Below are 16,759 nucleotides of genomic sequence, written 5' to 3'. Positions count from 1 at the left end.
AAAATATCAATTGGCCAAACGAATTTCACTCAAGAATTATGCACACATTGGTGTCAACACCCTCCCCCAACAATCGCAGTTGATGCCATCATCGCGCATTGCATGCACATCCGTGGTTCGCCTTTCCGGCTTGGACCGTTTCGCCAAGACATAAACAAAACTACAAAATAAATAAAGAAGAAGAAGAAGTAGAAAGAAAAAAACAGAAAGACCTGATATTAACATATGTCGTACGCGTTAATTAACAATTCCGCTCAGCTAATATCGGTTTCACCCACCAAAAGCAGCAACAACGAAAGCTCCTTTTACCTTGGCCAAAACGCCCCCGCAGCCCACCTGCCAGGTGGTCGGACACCCGTTTGGTGGCGTATTTCAAATTTTTTGAAGAAAGTAACGCGTCTATATGCCGCCTAGGTCTCTCCGCCATATGAAAGTTGTGCTCGCGGCCTCTCGCAAGTTGAATGACTCAGGCGGCGAATCGAGCTGAGCTGTTGACCAGAAATCAAATTAAAATAAAATTTGCTTTTAGGCTAAAAACAAAACACAAAACAAAACGCAAACTCGCCAATAAATTGGGGGGCGTCATGCGCAAAGACACGCATATGGCTAACCCCCAGTCGATCCCGGCCCATGCCTAGCCCCTGTTTGGCCAGTTTTTTGTCAAAGTTCAAAGTAAAAGTTTTCTAGCCTGTTGCATGGGCATGGGGCGTGTTGTTGTGGGCGTGGCCCAATGCATTTGGCATTGACTCTTACGATTTAAGATATGGGACATGATTGCGGCGGCTGTGGCCATCGTCACAAAATTTATGCGCCGCATCGCCACCGACTTTTTAATTTGCAATTAAATTTTGCGCAAACATATTTTCTGCTGTTTTTTTTTTTAACTTTTCGTTCGCCATTTTGCATTTGAATACCCTGTAGCCATAAAAGTGAGGCATAACAAGCTGTTGCACACAGACGTGAGAAGCCTTAACCGCACGAACTTCAAAGAAGTTGTTGCACATGAGAAGAACCTGCAAAGAGCCTTAACCTCATGACCCTCGACGATGTCGACATCTATGCAAGCTACATAAACTAAATAAACTAAATGCCAGCTTACTTTTACTTTCCTTTATCAGTGCCGCAGTTGAATAACAAGCAACATTTGCTGGATTATTTATCTATTCTGGACTGCTTTTTTTCGCAACTTTGTTTATTTGAACTCATTGATCTCAGGAACTATGCTAGTCAGAATGGGAAAATTTGGGATGTATGTCTTACATGCCAAACGCTTAAAGCCTGTTCAAGTTCCCAACAAAATTTGCTCATATTTCTCGAGCTATTGCGCATTATAAAAAAAAAAAGTCACAATAGTCCATAGAAAGGACTGTGTGAAACTGCTTTTAGATTTAGATTTTAGATTATTTGCAGGGTATCTCACGATCGAGCACTTTTCTGTCTTAGCATTTAGCTGGCTGGACTGCCTTTTGATCAGCCTTTAATGATTCCTTTGGTCAAAGTTCCTCAAATGGGGGCGGAACCCAAGGACGGTGTGGGGCGGCGGTCATTAAAAGAAATCAACGCGAAGTTATCGTAAATGCATCGTAAATTTTGCTGGCCAGCGCATTAGATGCCATATAATTGTCAACCTATTAATGAGCTTTACTCATCATTTGCAATAAAACTTTCAGTTGGGGCCACACCTCAAGCCAAATTCGAAGCTGAAACCGAAAGCCGCAGCGATTCGAGTCCGGAATTCCGAGTTTTACTCAAATCATAAACCGAACCAAGCGCTGACTCAGTAGCCCACAAAATAGATGAACTTTAAACTGAACTGCGATAAATGCAGATATGTGAATTACTTGAATTGAATTCTTGCATTGAAAAACTATAATAAAACAAACCGAGATTCAAACCGAACCCTAAAGCAGAGGCATGTCTTGAACTCGGCATCGAACCAGCGACCATTTGTTGCTGGGGCGAATGCACCGCAGCCCAACATTACGCAAATGCAAAGGTAAATAACGATAACGGTTGACTGGACCACAGAATAAGACTCGCAACAAAAGGTCATTCCACATTCCGCATTCACTGCGAACAATTTGCGCAACGTTTTGCACGCGAGATTCGCACGAATTTCGGACGCGATTCATGTTTAGCCGCTAGGCCCAAAGAAATATGTGCCAAAGTCAAGCGGCCCGGACGATAACCGGGCTGCTTCACATATACCCTTTATGGATTACCAAGCTGCATTGGGTATAAGCAGGGTATATGTGTATATAAGTTATCTTAGCACAAGTTATTTCTGTTTTCAATAGTCCATAATTCCGGCTACAAACTTTAATTGTAATTCCTAATTAATGATTTTGTGATATTTTATATTTGTTCGTTTCCTTTTTAATATTCTAGGGTATTCTTTAGTCGCATAGTTTTCAGCCAATCACTCGCACAGTTTGTCATTGGTCTCGTGATTGTTAAGTACGCGCGAAAAGTATTTCGTTTAATTTGAGCCGTTTTTTTCTTCTCGTTTTTATAATTTATAATTGCTTATGTTGAAAAACCTCAGGCAGGCAAAGCATGACGGATTTAAGGAGAGTCAAAAAACATATAATTTTAAAACAACGAAGTTTTAGATGCCTTTTAATGTAAATTCTATGCAAGCAGCTCATATAAATTTTGTATAAGAGACTTGCTATAAGTTAAAAATAATCTCAAAATCAATCAATCAGTCAATCAATGAATCAAACAATCAATTGTCAAACAATCAATCATTCAAACAACCAGTCAATCAGGCAATTAATCATTAAAACAATTGTCAATCAATCAATGAATCAATCAATCAGTTGTCAATCAATCAATTAATCTATGAATCAATCATTCAGTTGTCAATCAATCAATCAATCAATCAATCAATCAATCAATCAATCAAACAACCAGTCAATCAGTCAATTAATAAATCAAACCATATTCAATCAATCAACAGTGAATCACTCAATCAATCAGTCAGTCAATCAATCAATTAGTCAATCAATCACAAAAACAAATATTTGAATCTATATTACATTTTTTTCAATTATTCTTTTGGTTTTTTTTATTCATATATTCTAAAGTTATCTTTAATAAAACCCCTTAAGTTAGTATAAGTAAGCGTCGAGCATCACAAAGTTGATGTACGCACAGTGAGAGCATTGAAAGCTGTGATCATAAAAATGTTTTGGGCCAGGCTTAATACAGCTCAGTGGGGAGAGGGGCCTGAGTTGCGGCTTTTGCGGCTATTTCATGTGTGTAGCTGGTATTGCATTGAAAAACGTGAGTGCGTGAAATGTGAGCATGAGCAACAAAAGTCAAGTAGATGATGTTGTTATTGTTATTGTTGTTATTAATACAGTTATTGTTGTTAATCAGCGCAGCCGTTCGTTTGCTTGTCATATGTGTCATATGGGAAAAACCCAGAAGAAAAGCGAGCGGAAGAGAAATAAGCGCAGCGGCAATGCTTGGCGAGCGCCGCTCTCTGCGCTTCTCACGCGGCAATAAATCAGTCAGGCGCAGCGTTAGCTCCGCCCCCTGCATTCAAAAATCTAATACTTAATTTCGCATAAAAAGAAAATCGATCAGCAGCAAAGAAAGGCAAAGAAAAGAAAGAAAAAAAAATAATAAAATAAAAACGCTCAATTTTGTTTTCTTTCTTTAATATGCCTTATGTAATTCCCAAAAGACGCACACACATCATCAACATTTTTTTTTTTTTTTGTTTTATCTAAAAACCACACGCGTCTATTGTTTCTATAGCCAAAATAAGAAGCAAGCGCTGGCTAGAGAGTGAGCGAGGGGGTTGAGAGGAAGGGAGAAGCGGGCCAACAACAAACAAATTAGTTGAAAAATCAAACGCTTTCGATTTCTATTTGAATATTTAAACGCAACCAAAGACCGGCAGCTCCGATGAAAAAATTGTAAAGAAAAAAGCCAATAAATAAAGAAAGAAAGAAATTCCCATCAATTAATTGTCTTTTCTTCTGCTCTAACGTCTTCTGCTTCTTGCTAATCGCTTGCCAGCTTACACTTAAATAACATATTCAACCAAAAATAAAAGAAAAAAAAAACTTAATTTTGGGTCCAGCTTTTTTTCCTTTCTTACTTAATTTTTTGTTTTGGCTGTAAATTTCTATACAACCATTTTATATATATATATATTTTTTTTTTTTTTTTGCACAAAGAGAAAAAAGCAGCAAGAGAAAGAAGCGTGTGAGAAGAAGCTAATAAGCTGGGTGTGCTTTAGTCGGGCGTGCCCGGCTAGAAGATATTCTGTAAACAGGGCCACATTGTAATGCATGGCAAATGCATTCTTGATTAACTCGGGTTCTCATTGTCCGAACTCGATGATATTTTCAGGGAATACAAATGGCATGGAAATGTGTGTAAATACTTAGGCCCATGACTGTGGAAAAGAAATGCCTTTTGGGAGGAACTGGAAATGATAACCAAAAAGTAAAATATTCTGGATAAGTTTGATGTATCTGGCTCTAATAATTCTCGAGCCATGCTCAAACGAAAACACAGAGTTATCGATTCTTATCGATTTCTGGAAAAACGCAGGCAGTTATCGATTGGTTTTGAAATAAACTCGAGCCGGGCGGGTCACACAAGAAAAACAGTTTAAGAGACTTTGGTGCATCTAGCTCTTACTTTTCTCGAGCTATGCACAAACAAAAGCATTAGTTATCGATTATTATCGATAGTCTTAGTGCTCAACTGGTTTTCAATTAGGTTTTGAAGCAATATCGATCTAAGAACCAATACGAGAATCTGATGTATCTGTCTCTAATAATTCTTGAGCTACTATCGATATCGATATTTATCGATTGCATGCAAACGCAGTTAGTTATCGATTGATGCAGCTCACAGACTTTGTCTGGACATCTGCAACGTGTTATCTACCCCGTTTCTTTGGGCCATTTTCAATGGGTGCTGCGTAAGAGCTGTTGAGCGTCTTAAAGTGAAATAAAATTTGAATGAAAATAAAATCAAATTGGCCATAAATTATGTTCAAAGGCGTTTGCCGTTTGCCATTTGTGTTGTGTGTGTGTTTTGTTTTTTTTTTTCTTTGAAATTTTACATTCCCAGCTACAAAATGTACAATATTTTTGGCTAAATGTTTTTCAAATGTTTTCGTCTAATAATTTAATGCCAGTGGCTTTTATTGTGCTGCTGCTTCTCACTCATTTGCTTTGTTGCTGCGCGAATACGTTGGCGTCTATTTTGATTAACATTTAAAGAGCGTAACAATTAATTTGTTAACGGCCAACAAAAATAGTTTTTATTTATATTCAAAATACCAGCGGGTATATCATTGAAAATAAGTCTCAAACGGATCGGACGGTAAACCAAAGAAGTTGCATACAAACGTTTTCCACGATTTTTCCACACATGCGGGTGGAATTAGCCGGAAACCCCGCCTTAAAGTTCAGCTTATATATATAAATAGCAATGCCGACTTCTCTCTTCAAAATGAAAATTTGAATGTGCCTAAAAACTGTTTGGCTAAGAAATTTGTTTGCGGATACATTTTATTATTAATCAACTTTTTAGTTGAATTTTTCAAATCTATAAGAATATAATATAATAATATCATGCTACTGTGTCAAAAACTGTCGTAAGCTATCAGAATAAAGACGAAGAATAAGAAACTTTTAATTGAAATAAGCTACACATGCGTTAAGAATTACAAAAAAAAGTTGTTGAAGAACACATAAAACGGGAGGGCTCACATCTCACATTTTTCTCTTGGTGAAGCCAAACAACAGCAATTAATTTGTTATCAATTTGAATCAACTTTGCTTTTGCTCGCCAAGAAATCAAAGACTAGAAATAATTGCAGCCAGAAATGAGAAATGAGAACAAGCCCAGTTTGGAGGCACATTTTCCCAGTGATCTACCGTGTGTTCTGTACGTGCGCTGAGCCAGCACTTTCGGTTTTCCCAGCGCGTTCCCACCAAATGCTGCTCGCATATGCTGCTTTCTAATGCGGCGCTTCGGCAGAACTGCGCCCGATTTCTGAGGGGGCTAGCAGGGTATCAGTGGGTGAGCGGCGCGAGCAGCTGCTCTGACAGCTGGCCACAAATCAAATTGCTGCAGTTGCAGATCTTAAATCAACTGCCGCATTCTCGGAGCAGAGCGCTTTTAATACCTTTTTTTTCTGTCTATGCCCTGACGTGGTGGAGAGTTTTGATTAAATCACAAAGTATGTCACGTAGGGAATATTTGCTAATGTATAGGAATATATCTAAGATAATAAACTAGGCATATTTTGTTATTTATAGGAATATATTCAAGACCACAAAACGTTAATGTCAAATTTGGGTGAGTCTAGCTCTTAAAACCCGAGAAATTTGCTCCGAAAAACATGATTTCGATAACGATTTTTATCGATTGCTTGCAAGCGCGGCAAGTTATCGATTATCGGATAAACAAATTCGTACTGCGCGGGCTCTGGGTGGATCTATATTGAAAATTGTAAGTCTTCCTAAGACCTAACTACCTATGAAAGTTACCTAGAATTAACTTAGGATCTGTCCGGACGGACGGACAGGAGAGCGGGCAGACGGACAGACATGCGGACATGGCCAGATCGATTTGCCTCTTTATGCTGATCCAGAAAATATATATACACAATGGAGTCGGAGTTGCTTTCTTCACACATTTGCACAAATACAATATACCCTTTTCACCCATTCCTAATGGGTATACAAATTAAAGTGTTTATTTACGCGATAAAACTAATAATAGAAAGTAATCTTATGCCAGATGATATGGACAAAACTCCCTCTCAGTCATAAGTCAGCTAGGGTATTTAAATTTCGGCGCAGACACCTTTTTTGTGGTTTTATTTTATTTTTTTTTTTTAATTTCTTGGTCAGTAGTCGCCGCAGTCGCCGTCGCTGCTTTCACCGAGCGCTTATCGATGTAACTGCAAGTGTCAACAACAACCCACAACAACAACAACAACAACAACGACAACGACAACGACAACTTACAACAACAACAATAAGTAGAAGAATTGGCTGCCGCCGCGTCACGTAAACGCAACGCCCGCCGCGCCCAGCCTTGACCTAGAGCAGCGCTTCGACTTTGGGCTTGGGCTTGGGCTTTGGGGTCTATGTCTGGGACTGCGACTGCGACTGGGCTTGGGTCTGGGTTTGGGTCTGGGTCTGGGCCTGGGTCTATGTGAATGTCTGCACACGTCTGGGAAAACGTGCATTAGACGCATTTGATGGAAAGCTGCTCGCATGTTTGCCAGCTACTCGAAGAGCGCAAAGCTTTCTTTAACCAGGCCCAAAGCCATGCGACATTCGGCTAGTGGGCCACACGCACACAAATATACACACACACACAAGTACACACACAGATTCGCAGCAAATATGCGAATTGAGCAACTCTTTTCGCGGCGAAGTGGGGGCAGTTGGAGACTTGGCACTCATCAGCTGCAAGGAAAAACTGCAATTTTTCATTACGCAAAAGAAAACAGGAAAGACAAAATATAAAAAAAAAAACCTAGACGTATCTAGGCTGCCGACTACGCCATACCCTGCAGCTGAAAAGCTGTTTTATTTTGGCGTTTAGTGACTCTCCAACTGTAGTCCAGGTAGGTTTGCACTCTCAAACTGTTGAAGCAGAAACTTAATATATTGTTGCGTTCAATTCCTGTTTAACTGTAGCCCAGGCAAGTTGTGACTTTAAAACTGTTGGGAATGTAGTTGGGGTTTCAATTATTCTCCAACTGTAAACCCGAAGAGTTGTGACTTTCAAAGTGTTGGCAAATCAGTTACATTCTTTGGGGTCTCAATGATTCCCGAACTGTAATCCATCATATGGTGACTTGAAAACTGTTGGCGCAGCAACTAAATCAATGATTCTCCAACTGTGGTCCCGGCATGTTTTGACTTTCAAACTGTTGGAAAGACAATACATTTTTGAGGTTCAATGGCTCTCCAACTGTAGCCCAGGCAATTCGTGACTTTAGAACTGCTGGAGCAGCAACCAATATATTGTTGGGTTTAATTGCTCTCAAAGTGTAGTTGTGACTTTAAAACTATTGAAGAACAGCTACTAAATGTTTAATTTCAGTGGCTCTCCAACTTTAAAACTGTTGGTAAATCTGCTTCGCAAACAGCTACCAAATCTTGAGGTTTAATGACTCTCCAACTGTAATCATGACTTTAAAGCTTTTGGAAAGAGTTCGACAGAGTCTCTAATAGTATTTCTGCAAGTTGTTATATTTAGACTCCATTTTTAAGGTCTATTTCTCAAAATGTAGATGCTAATGAAATATATTACATTTTCCAAAAATCGATAAATATAGATTTTGAGCCTCAACGAACTCTTTTAAGCTCTCTTTACGGGGTATAAAAATGCGTTGTTGTGGCCATTGCCCAACCAAAATGAGTTGGCCAAGAACCGACGCTTGCGCATGATGACAGCCAAATCTGTACGAGATGCTGTTAATTAAGCCTAAACATGGCAGAGACCTAACTCCCCAACCCCGCCCCCTCTGCTCCGCTCCGCTTCCTTACCCACCATTTGGGCCATTAGCATTAAGGCAAAGCCCACAGCATTTGACATGAAACGGCAGCAGCAGCTTTTTGGGCATCGGGCGAGCGATCCACCCACGATCCTTAAATTGTCTGCGCCGCCGACACACAAATACTCTCACTTAATTAAAATCAATGAGCAGCAACAAACAATCAACAGAAACAACAGCCGCAACGAATTTAAGCGGCAACAACAAATTGTTTGCTTTAAATATTTATAAACTATTTTTTCGGAAGGTGAACAATGTTTGCGTGGGCCTTTGCTTGGGCTTTGGAATAAAACAAATAAAAAATAATAACTTAAAGCCAACAAAGAAGACAAAGAATTGCTTGCAATTTATGCTGCAGCCTAGTTTACGTCAAAATGCTCGACTAACAGATACCCTATTAGTTATAGTGAAAGCGAACTAGCAGAGCTAAAAATTGAAGGATAAAAGAAATCATAAGCATCAATTTAAAGCCCATGCAAAAAGCAGAAAACTCAGCAGCTTGTGCTCGACTAGTAGATACCCTGTAACAAGTTCTCAGTATCTGAAGGGAAGAAGTCATGAGCACGTTGGCTTTACAGCCAAAAGATTTCTCACGAAATGGATACAAATTAGTATTTCGAGTGCTTGACTAGCAGATACCCTGTAAACGCTTTAGTTAAGACACTTAACAGCTGAGAGTTTTATGGCTGAACGAAATTTCTAAATGTTTTATGCTTCATTTATTTAAATCAGAGCTGCATGAAGTGCTCGACTAACAGATGCCCTGTAGATCTACACTACACCTTATTATCTGAAGACAAGAAACCATGAATAGTCAAAAAGCTTAATAGCAAAAATATTTCTCACGATTAAGATACAATTTGCATATTTCGGTACTACATGAGGTGTTCGACTAGCAGATGTCCTGTAACTCTACAGCGAGCAGTGCCAAAACCACCGCAATGAAGCAGAAAGAGCATAAGACTTGACGATACCCTGTATAAAGGATAGAAGGAATAGACTTATAAAAAAAAAACTATTGTCAATCAGTGAATGTTCTGACTACAGATACCCCATATGATAAATGCATGGTTAGGACTAGAACGACACAAAAAATATTTTGTAAAATTATGAAACTTGAAACGAGTTTAATGAAAATATAGATTGTTGGGGATCCAAGCAAGCTCTGAAACCTATTCGACATTCAAGTTAGATGACTCTGGAGAGGAGAACAGAAAATTTTCATTACTCGAGATTCTCTGGAACTGAACAGTTCGTGTGCTCCCAAAAAGTAAGTATTCAAAATACAAATTTGAATACACTTTTCTTTTGCTAACAAAGAGAATACCCTTCTTGAAGGAAAATCATATATATATTTTATATAAGAAAAGCCGAAGGATGCCTACCAACGCGAATGGCTTGGTTGGTGGTACAAAGAAATTCTACGGCAATGGTCGTCGACTCAAAGACGGACTCGAGATCCGTAAGAAGACTTTTCGTACCGATGTACGCCGAACAGCCGCACAATTTGATCCCTGGCTGCGCTTGCGCTTCCGCAGCAAGGGCTTGGAGGAGCTGAGGCAGGTGACGGCAGCCTTCGCAACCGATATACTGGACGATATGGTGGCCGTGCAGATGCACGCCAGACGCACCACGGCGGGCGTCAAGCGGAAGCCGGTTAGGCGTTTGAGGAAGGATAATGTGATGCCAAAGCGAGGACGAAGGAAAACAAAAGCTGGCCGTAAGACCCCGACGGCCCGATACAGCCAAACAGTCAAGGGTAACCAGGCAGGCGAAACTAAGTTGTAGGAATAACTGGGCAAGGGGTAACAATGTGACGGGCGGATGGATTTAAATAGGAATTTACGTTTTGGATGTTCGATTTTATCGCAAAATTAAAACTTTGGCAACGCAAAAACACAAATATCATTGTCGTTTCTTAGGGATAACTGGGCAATTGTGGGAGTTATTAAAGATGTGAGGCAAGGTTTAGCTGCGCGTGCCATAGAAGCAGCTGGGTTCCAAAGTTCAAGCCTCTAGCTCCTAAAGTTCTCGAGTTCGACGGCTTGGGATGAACAGATAGAAGTGTAGACATGCTTCGGCTCGTGTCGCACGATCAACACTGATATGCTCTGCAAGCGTAATAGTGTATAAAGGGTATATTGCGTGTCATCAATTAGCTGCAATTGCTTTGGCGCTTCACAATTGCCATGCTTATGTGGCAAGTGCCTGCCAGTTGCAGCTATGGCAAGTGCGGACCTCTAGAACTAGTTACTCGGTTGGCAACGGGGAAACTAGTTACGCAGAAAATGTGGCAACAGCAACGGGAATGGCCATAAAACAACTTGACTGAACTTTGGCCGTTTGCTGCAATATGCGCTAACGCACAGATCGCAGCCGAGTCGAAGATGCCTCAACCCAAACTTTGCCAAAAATAGATTTGCAGCAGATACAACATTTTGGTATGGATTAGGCTCTGGCTCTTACAGCATAAATTGAAAGAGGAATGATTATTAACTGATAAGTCTTGGCTTGGCCAACGTTCTTTATTGGTCTCCGTTTTTAGCCTGGCTCAAACATTTCTAGTTTCAAACATATCTTTTCCGAGCGAGTCTCAACCAGCTGACAGTCGAAAAATTCAGCAAAAATTCAGTCGGTCAGTCTATCATTCAGTCAGTCAGTCTTTATTTAAAATATCTTGTCTTTAAAGTAACAAACTGTGAAATTAAATACCAAAAATAAGGCAAAGGGTTTTTTGTTCTTCTAATTTAAGCGCTGCAAAAAAGGCGTTGCATACTTTGCGGCTGCTTTGCGAAATGTTGGGCCGCAAAATTGTGTTGCATGCTTTTAGGGTGGCCGCAATTTGAGCTGCCCAAGCGTCAAGCGAAGGGAGACGCTTCATCAGCTACAAACACACACAACCTGGGGCATTGTCTGACTGTGTGTGTGTGTGTGTGAAGCTTTAATATTTTGCGCTTAATAAATAACAAAAAGAGGAAGAAGACATGCAAAAAATAAAAGAAAGGGGTTGCAAAAGCGCCAGACAGCAAAAGGAAGCACAACACAAGGAAGTGGCAGAAGGGCGGGGATGTGCGTGTGTGTTGCTTGGGTGTGTGTGGGTGTGTGGGTGTGTGTGTGTGTGTGTGTGTGTGTGTGTTCCAAAAGCCTCGAAGTCATAAAAATTACAACAGCAACAACACAACAACATTTGACAAACGGGCAAATGCAGTGTGGGAGAGGTGTGCGTCTCTCTCTCTCCCCCTCCCTGCCCTCTCTCTTTCTCTCGTTGTCCTCTCTCTCACTGTATGCGTGTCTTGGTGTATGTGTGAGGCATAAGCTTAAATCATAATAACCGCAAGCCTTAATATGCGACAGAAACAGGAGCACAGGCACAAGGATTACAGCTAAGGGTAGGGGTAAGGGGTGCCCCCACCCTCAACACCCCTCCATCTAGATGAGACCCCACAAGAGCACGCCATGAGGTGCGTTAACATTGTCAAGACCAGGATCCCCCCCTACCCAACCCTCCTCAGACCAACTCTTATGCACTTTCACAGACTTTTCCGGCATTCTTCCTCTTGGCTTTGTCTGTGCTGTGACTGAGACACACGCCCAGCGCCACCCACCACCGCCCACCCACAGCCACGCCCCGTTTTGGTGGGGCATTAGCCCTTGGCAGCTATTCACTTACCTTTCAGCTGCTACTTCCAGTTTAGCGCTAACTTTGGCTACGCACACAAAAGGAAAACTTGGCAAAATCAACTGTAAAGAGAATGTGGGAGAACGGGTTAAAAGCGCGAAAGAAAAGGGTACGAAAATGGGGAGGCAAGAAAGAGAATAAGACGAGCTACTTCTTCGCACTATTCGTCACAATGAATAAAACATAGTTTTACAATTGTCCCAGACAATTCACAAAAAAGTAAATAAATAAACCGAAGTGCGGCAGCGGATAGTGTCCGACTAGGGGATACCCTACCTTAACAAACATATTTCTACACTTTGCTGCAGACTGTGGAAAATGTGGCCTCAAGTAACTTCGGTATTTATTGTCCGATCGGTATGGAAATTTCAGGGACTCAATATGACATCCAAATGTGTGTAAAAACCAAAAGGCAAGGCTCTATTTTTAAGAACGATTTCTTATCCAGTTTGGGGTAGATATGGAACATGTATCCAAAAACTGAAATATAAATATCTACATATTCTACACAATAATCTAAATATCAAGTTTGGTGTATAAAGCTTTCGTAATCTTCGAGTTACGCCGAAAAAAAACATGTCTCAGTATCGATATTTATCGATATTATGGAAATCGGAGCAGATATCGACAATAAAGTCCAAAATCCCTTTGTTGCTCTCGAGATCGTCGCGTTAATAAAGACGAACTGATCTCCCGACCTCCTGATCCCTCCCTACTTCATGGCAAGACTTGTCTCTTTTCGTGCGTTACACATTTTGGCACAAAATTATAGTACCCTTTGCTAGAGTATAAATGCAAGTTCTAGTGAGAGTTTTCTGCCAAATTTCAAGGGTTAGTCAAGGATTTATCAATTGTATTTGATTTTACCGCAGGATGCAATTCATTGTGATCAATTTCCTGAGCACATCGAATTCAATGCGAGCCATTGTCAGCAATAGTTTGTGTAGTGAAAGGGTTATCGTTTGGGCTTCGACTAGTCTCGAAGTCATGGAATGGATGCCCATAGGGTTGAGAGCTGGTGCGAGGGTTGATTTCAATTTGCCCTTTGCCAAATTGGAATTCTTATTAATGCAGACCTTAACAGCTTTCGACTTAAAGTGCGATATGGACTTGACAGTTATTTGAATGAATTTAGATATGTGTTTAGGGCTCTTAGAATTAAATGTTCAAGTGAATTGAATAGTTGTTTGGGCAAACGTGTTTTTTCTTTTTAAGAAGTCGATATTATCAACTGCAACTAAGGAAGAAAAGAAGCGCATAAAACGATTTTTTGTACTAGAATTGAAATTTGCCTCAACAAGCTATGTTCCAGTTGTTCGGCCAGGCCAGAACCTGATACGGGTCACTTGCACACTGGCAACAGCTCCCTTTGTCCACAAATATTTCCAAATATTGTCGCAAAGCTGTTTGTGAACCTTGAGGAATGATTAATGAGCCAATGTTTGCACTCTGGGCATGCGGGATAGGTGGTACCTTAAACAGCTGTACAAACAGGAACATTTAACAGCTGGTCCGAGTCAAATCACGACAAGAATTCGTTAGTAAAGTGGGGCAAGCCCCAAACAGGTGCGACCAAGCCTGGGCACACACAGTCAAGGTCAATAACATCGATAACGATAACGATGACAATGACGATGACACATCATTAAAGACTGTTGACAAGTCCCCAAGTCAGTTGGAAGAGTGTGAGAGAATGCCCGACTGGGAGATACTCTAAGCCTGTTACCACAAGCACTCGAACCTTCTTCCAACCAAATATTCAATAAAAAACACACAAGTGTTATCGAAAACAGTTATTTAGACTATACAAATTTGTTGAAAGGGAGGAGTTGTCAAAAACTTTGAATATTTTTCATATGTATGCACTGTACAAAAATCTATATACAAAGTTTGCTGTATCAGGTTCTTATAATCTTCGAGTTTTGACGTAAGACACAAAAATCGATATTTATCGATATAATGAAAACGAAGCTGATATCGAAAACAAATTGAAAAACTCGCTCAGCTTATGGCATAGAAGAATTTATGGAATTTGTATCGAACTACGACGATTCTTTAGCTCTTTTTGCATGACTGCAGTATACCCTCTGTTCACCATACACAATGGGTATGGACAGAAAAATGAATGTCTGACATGCCTATGTCATTAACACAGTGAAAAGGGAGAACAACCGAAATTCGTTAAGCATTTGAGCAGCCGAAAAGCATGCAACATGCTTTGCTTTTGCTCAATAAGCAACTGTCACCCAACATTCTAAGAGGGGGGCGGGGTGGACTGGGGTGTCAGCTAATTTATGGAAAGTCTTGAAACTATGTAGCACATGCATAACGAATGCCAATCTTAAATGCCAAACCAAACAGAACAGAGCAGAGCCAAGCAAAACAAACAAACGTGAAAATATCTCTGAAGCCAGCTGTTGATCTCCCCTCCCCTTACCCCTTTTTTTCCTTACTGGCAGCACGGGCATTTCGGGTTGCCACTTAGCGTGGCAACTGTAAACGATGTGGCAACACATTTATTGGAGATCGAAGAGCTCAAAACAGAAATCTATAAGATCTTTGCTAGTTGAAAGCATATTAATTGGTTACAGAATAAAATGTGTGTTATATACCCTGTAAAAATGATATGCGGGCATAGGGGGCTGTAAGAACTATGTGTGTGTGGAAAAGAAAGGGTATTCGAAAATCAAATTTGATGACTCTAGCTCTTAAAACCTAACAGATTTGCTCAACAACAGGATTTCAAGGCCTGTGTACAGGGTATCTCCTAGTCATGCACAGGCAGCAATCGAGCTGGTTTTCTCTTGTTATTATAGTTCTATTATGCCCCCTGCAACATCTTTTCTTGCCCAGTGAAAGTGCTGGCCAAACACTTGACAATTGTATTTTTGAGAAATTCATTTTTTTGTATTGTCATCGAGCTCTTCGATTCAATTGACTTTCAATTTGATCGGCAATTAAGCACTCGGTCACCCTGCTCGCTGTCCAAATATTTGCATCGCGCAGCCATTGACCCGAAACGGAACCCGCATTCAAACGGCCAACTGGAGTGAGCAAATGTGTTAGGCTGAACGACTAGCAAATACCCTGTAGCCAACAAATTTATTTCAGATAAAGTTGCTGTGTTTATTGCCCCATTGGAAACAACTTTTCAGCGCTTACAGATGGCACTCGAATGTGTGTAAGTCAGAACGGAACGACTATTATATACCCTGTAAACAGCTGTGGGCAGAGTTAACATGAATTTGCAAGTAAAATTGAATTTAATGCTCAAGGCTTGAAGATGGGTTTTGTATGTATGCATAGACCAAAAATCAAGACTGAAGGACTAGCAGATACCCTATAGACAGCACTGGGCAGCGTTAAGCTGAATAACATTCATGTAAATTTTCTGATCGTTGGCAGCTGTTCAAGGCTTAAAGATGATATTCAAAGGTGAAAGGTATACCGAAAGTCAGGACTGAACGACTATAACATACCCTAGGGGCAGAATAAACGTACATATATGTGTAAGATTGCATTTCAAATTACTTTTAAGCCAGTTGCCTAATCGTATTCAAATGTCTGTATATACCAAAAGTCAAGACTGTTCCTTCCCTTTGCCATTCATTTTATGGGGTAAATACGCTTGATCTGTTTATATCAGACAAATGGAGTCAAAGGCACGGATATCTCCATGAAATATTGAGACTGGAAATAAATATTTTAAAATTCTAGTTAAATGAAAAAACTTGGAGGAACAAAATCAAAATAAACTTGTTCAAGTATTCCAACCACAGCGATAATATACCTCTTTACGAGTGTGCAATGCGTACAGAGTATGCGAAGAGCTGTGCCCTGCGGCTGCAACTGAAGCTGGTGGCTCTGAAACTGAGCCCTTGCCCCTTAATTGCTTAAATCAACGCGCCGCCGTCTGCTGCTGCTGCTGCTGCTTTTACTGCTGCTGCTGCTGCTGCTGCAGTTGCAGTTGCAGTTGCTGCAATTGAGGGTTGGCTCCGGCAGAGAGGTCATTGCTTGCTGCGTGCTGCGTTGAGAGGCGCGTCGGGCGCTGATAAGGGCCCAGTTTTGTGTCCTTTGCATCCTTTGGCACGCCCAATGCCGAGAGCTGCACAGTGTCAATGACAGGCTGCAGCCATACCCTCCCCCCTTCCCACTACTCTGTCATCCCTTGCCCCTCTACTCCACAGTCTGGCTGGCTCTGTCAACTGTCAACTGCCCCGCCCCTTCGTTAGCGCAGCTTTAAAGCCAAAAGCCAAAGGCAAACACACTCTTCCTCCCGTCCCTTCACCTGCTCCTCTTCCCCACCCTCTCTCCCACTCACCCTCTCTTTCGCCCTGCTGGACCCGTTCCCCTTTGTCGCACTTCATTTACCTTTTCATTCGCTAAAAAAAAGTTTAAACATTTGCTCGCGATAAGATTGCGAGCGTCAGGCTCTTCAGTCCCTTCCCTTTTTGCTCTCTCATATCAACAACCCCCCCCCCCTATCACTCCCCCTCCCCGTATTGCTCGCCAACCTGACGCTGTCT

General features: G+C 41.0%; 1 protein-coding gene across 1 annotated transcript; it reads left to right on the top strand.

Annotated features, from left to right (window-relative positions):
* Positions 1-9,759: 9,759 nt before the first annotated feature.
* LOC115767777 lies at positions 9,760-10,457 on the top strand. Its single transcript, XM_030712102.1, has 2 exons — positions 9,760-9,824; positions 9,893-10,457. The coding sequence occupies exon 2, from the start codon at positions 9,932-9,934 to the stop codon at positions 10,340-10,342; it is 411 nt and encodes a 136-aa protein (XP_030567962.1). The 5' UTR covers positions 9,760-9,824; positions 9,893-9,931; the 3' UTR covers positions 10,343-10,457.
* The last annotated feature ends 6,302 nt before the right edge of the window (positions 10,458-16,759 follow it).

The sequence above is a fragment of the Drosophila novamexicana genome, unplaced genomic scaffold, assembly GCF_003285875.2.
Source record: "Drosophila novamexicana strain 15010-1031.04,08,12 unplaced genomic scaffold, DnovRS2.1 tig00001453-arrow-arrow-pilon, whole genome shotgun sequence".
NCBI lineage: Eukaryota > Metazoa > Arthropoda > Insecta > Diptera > Drosophilidae > Drosophila > Drosophila novamexicana.
This window is presented reverse-complemented; position numbering and strand designations above follow the sequence as displayed.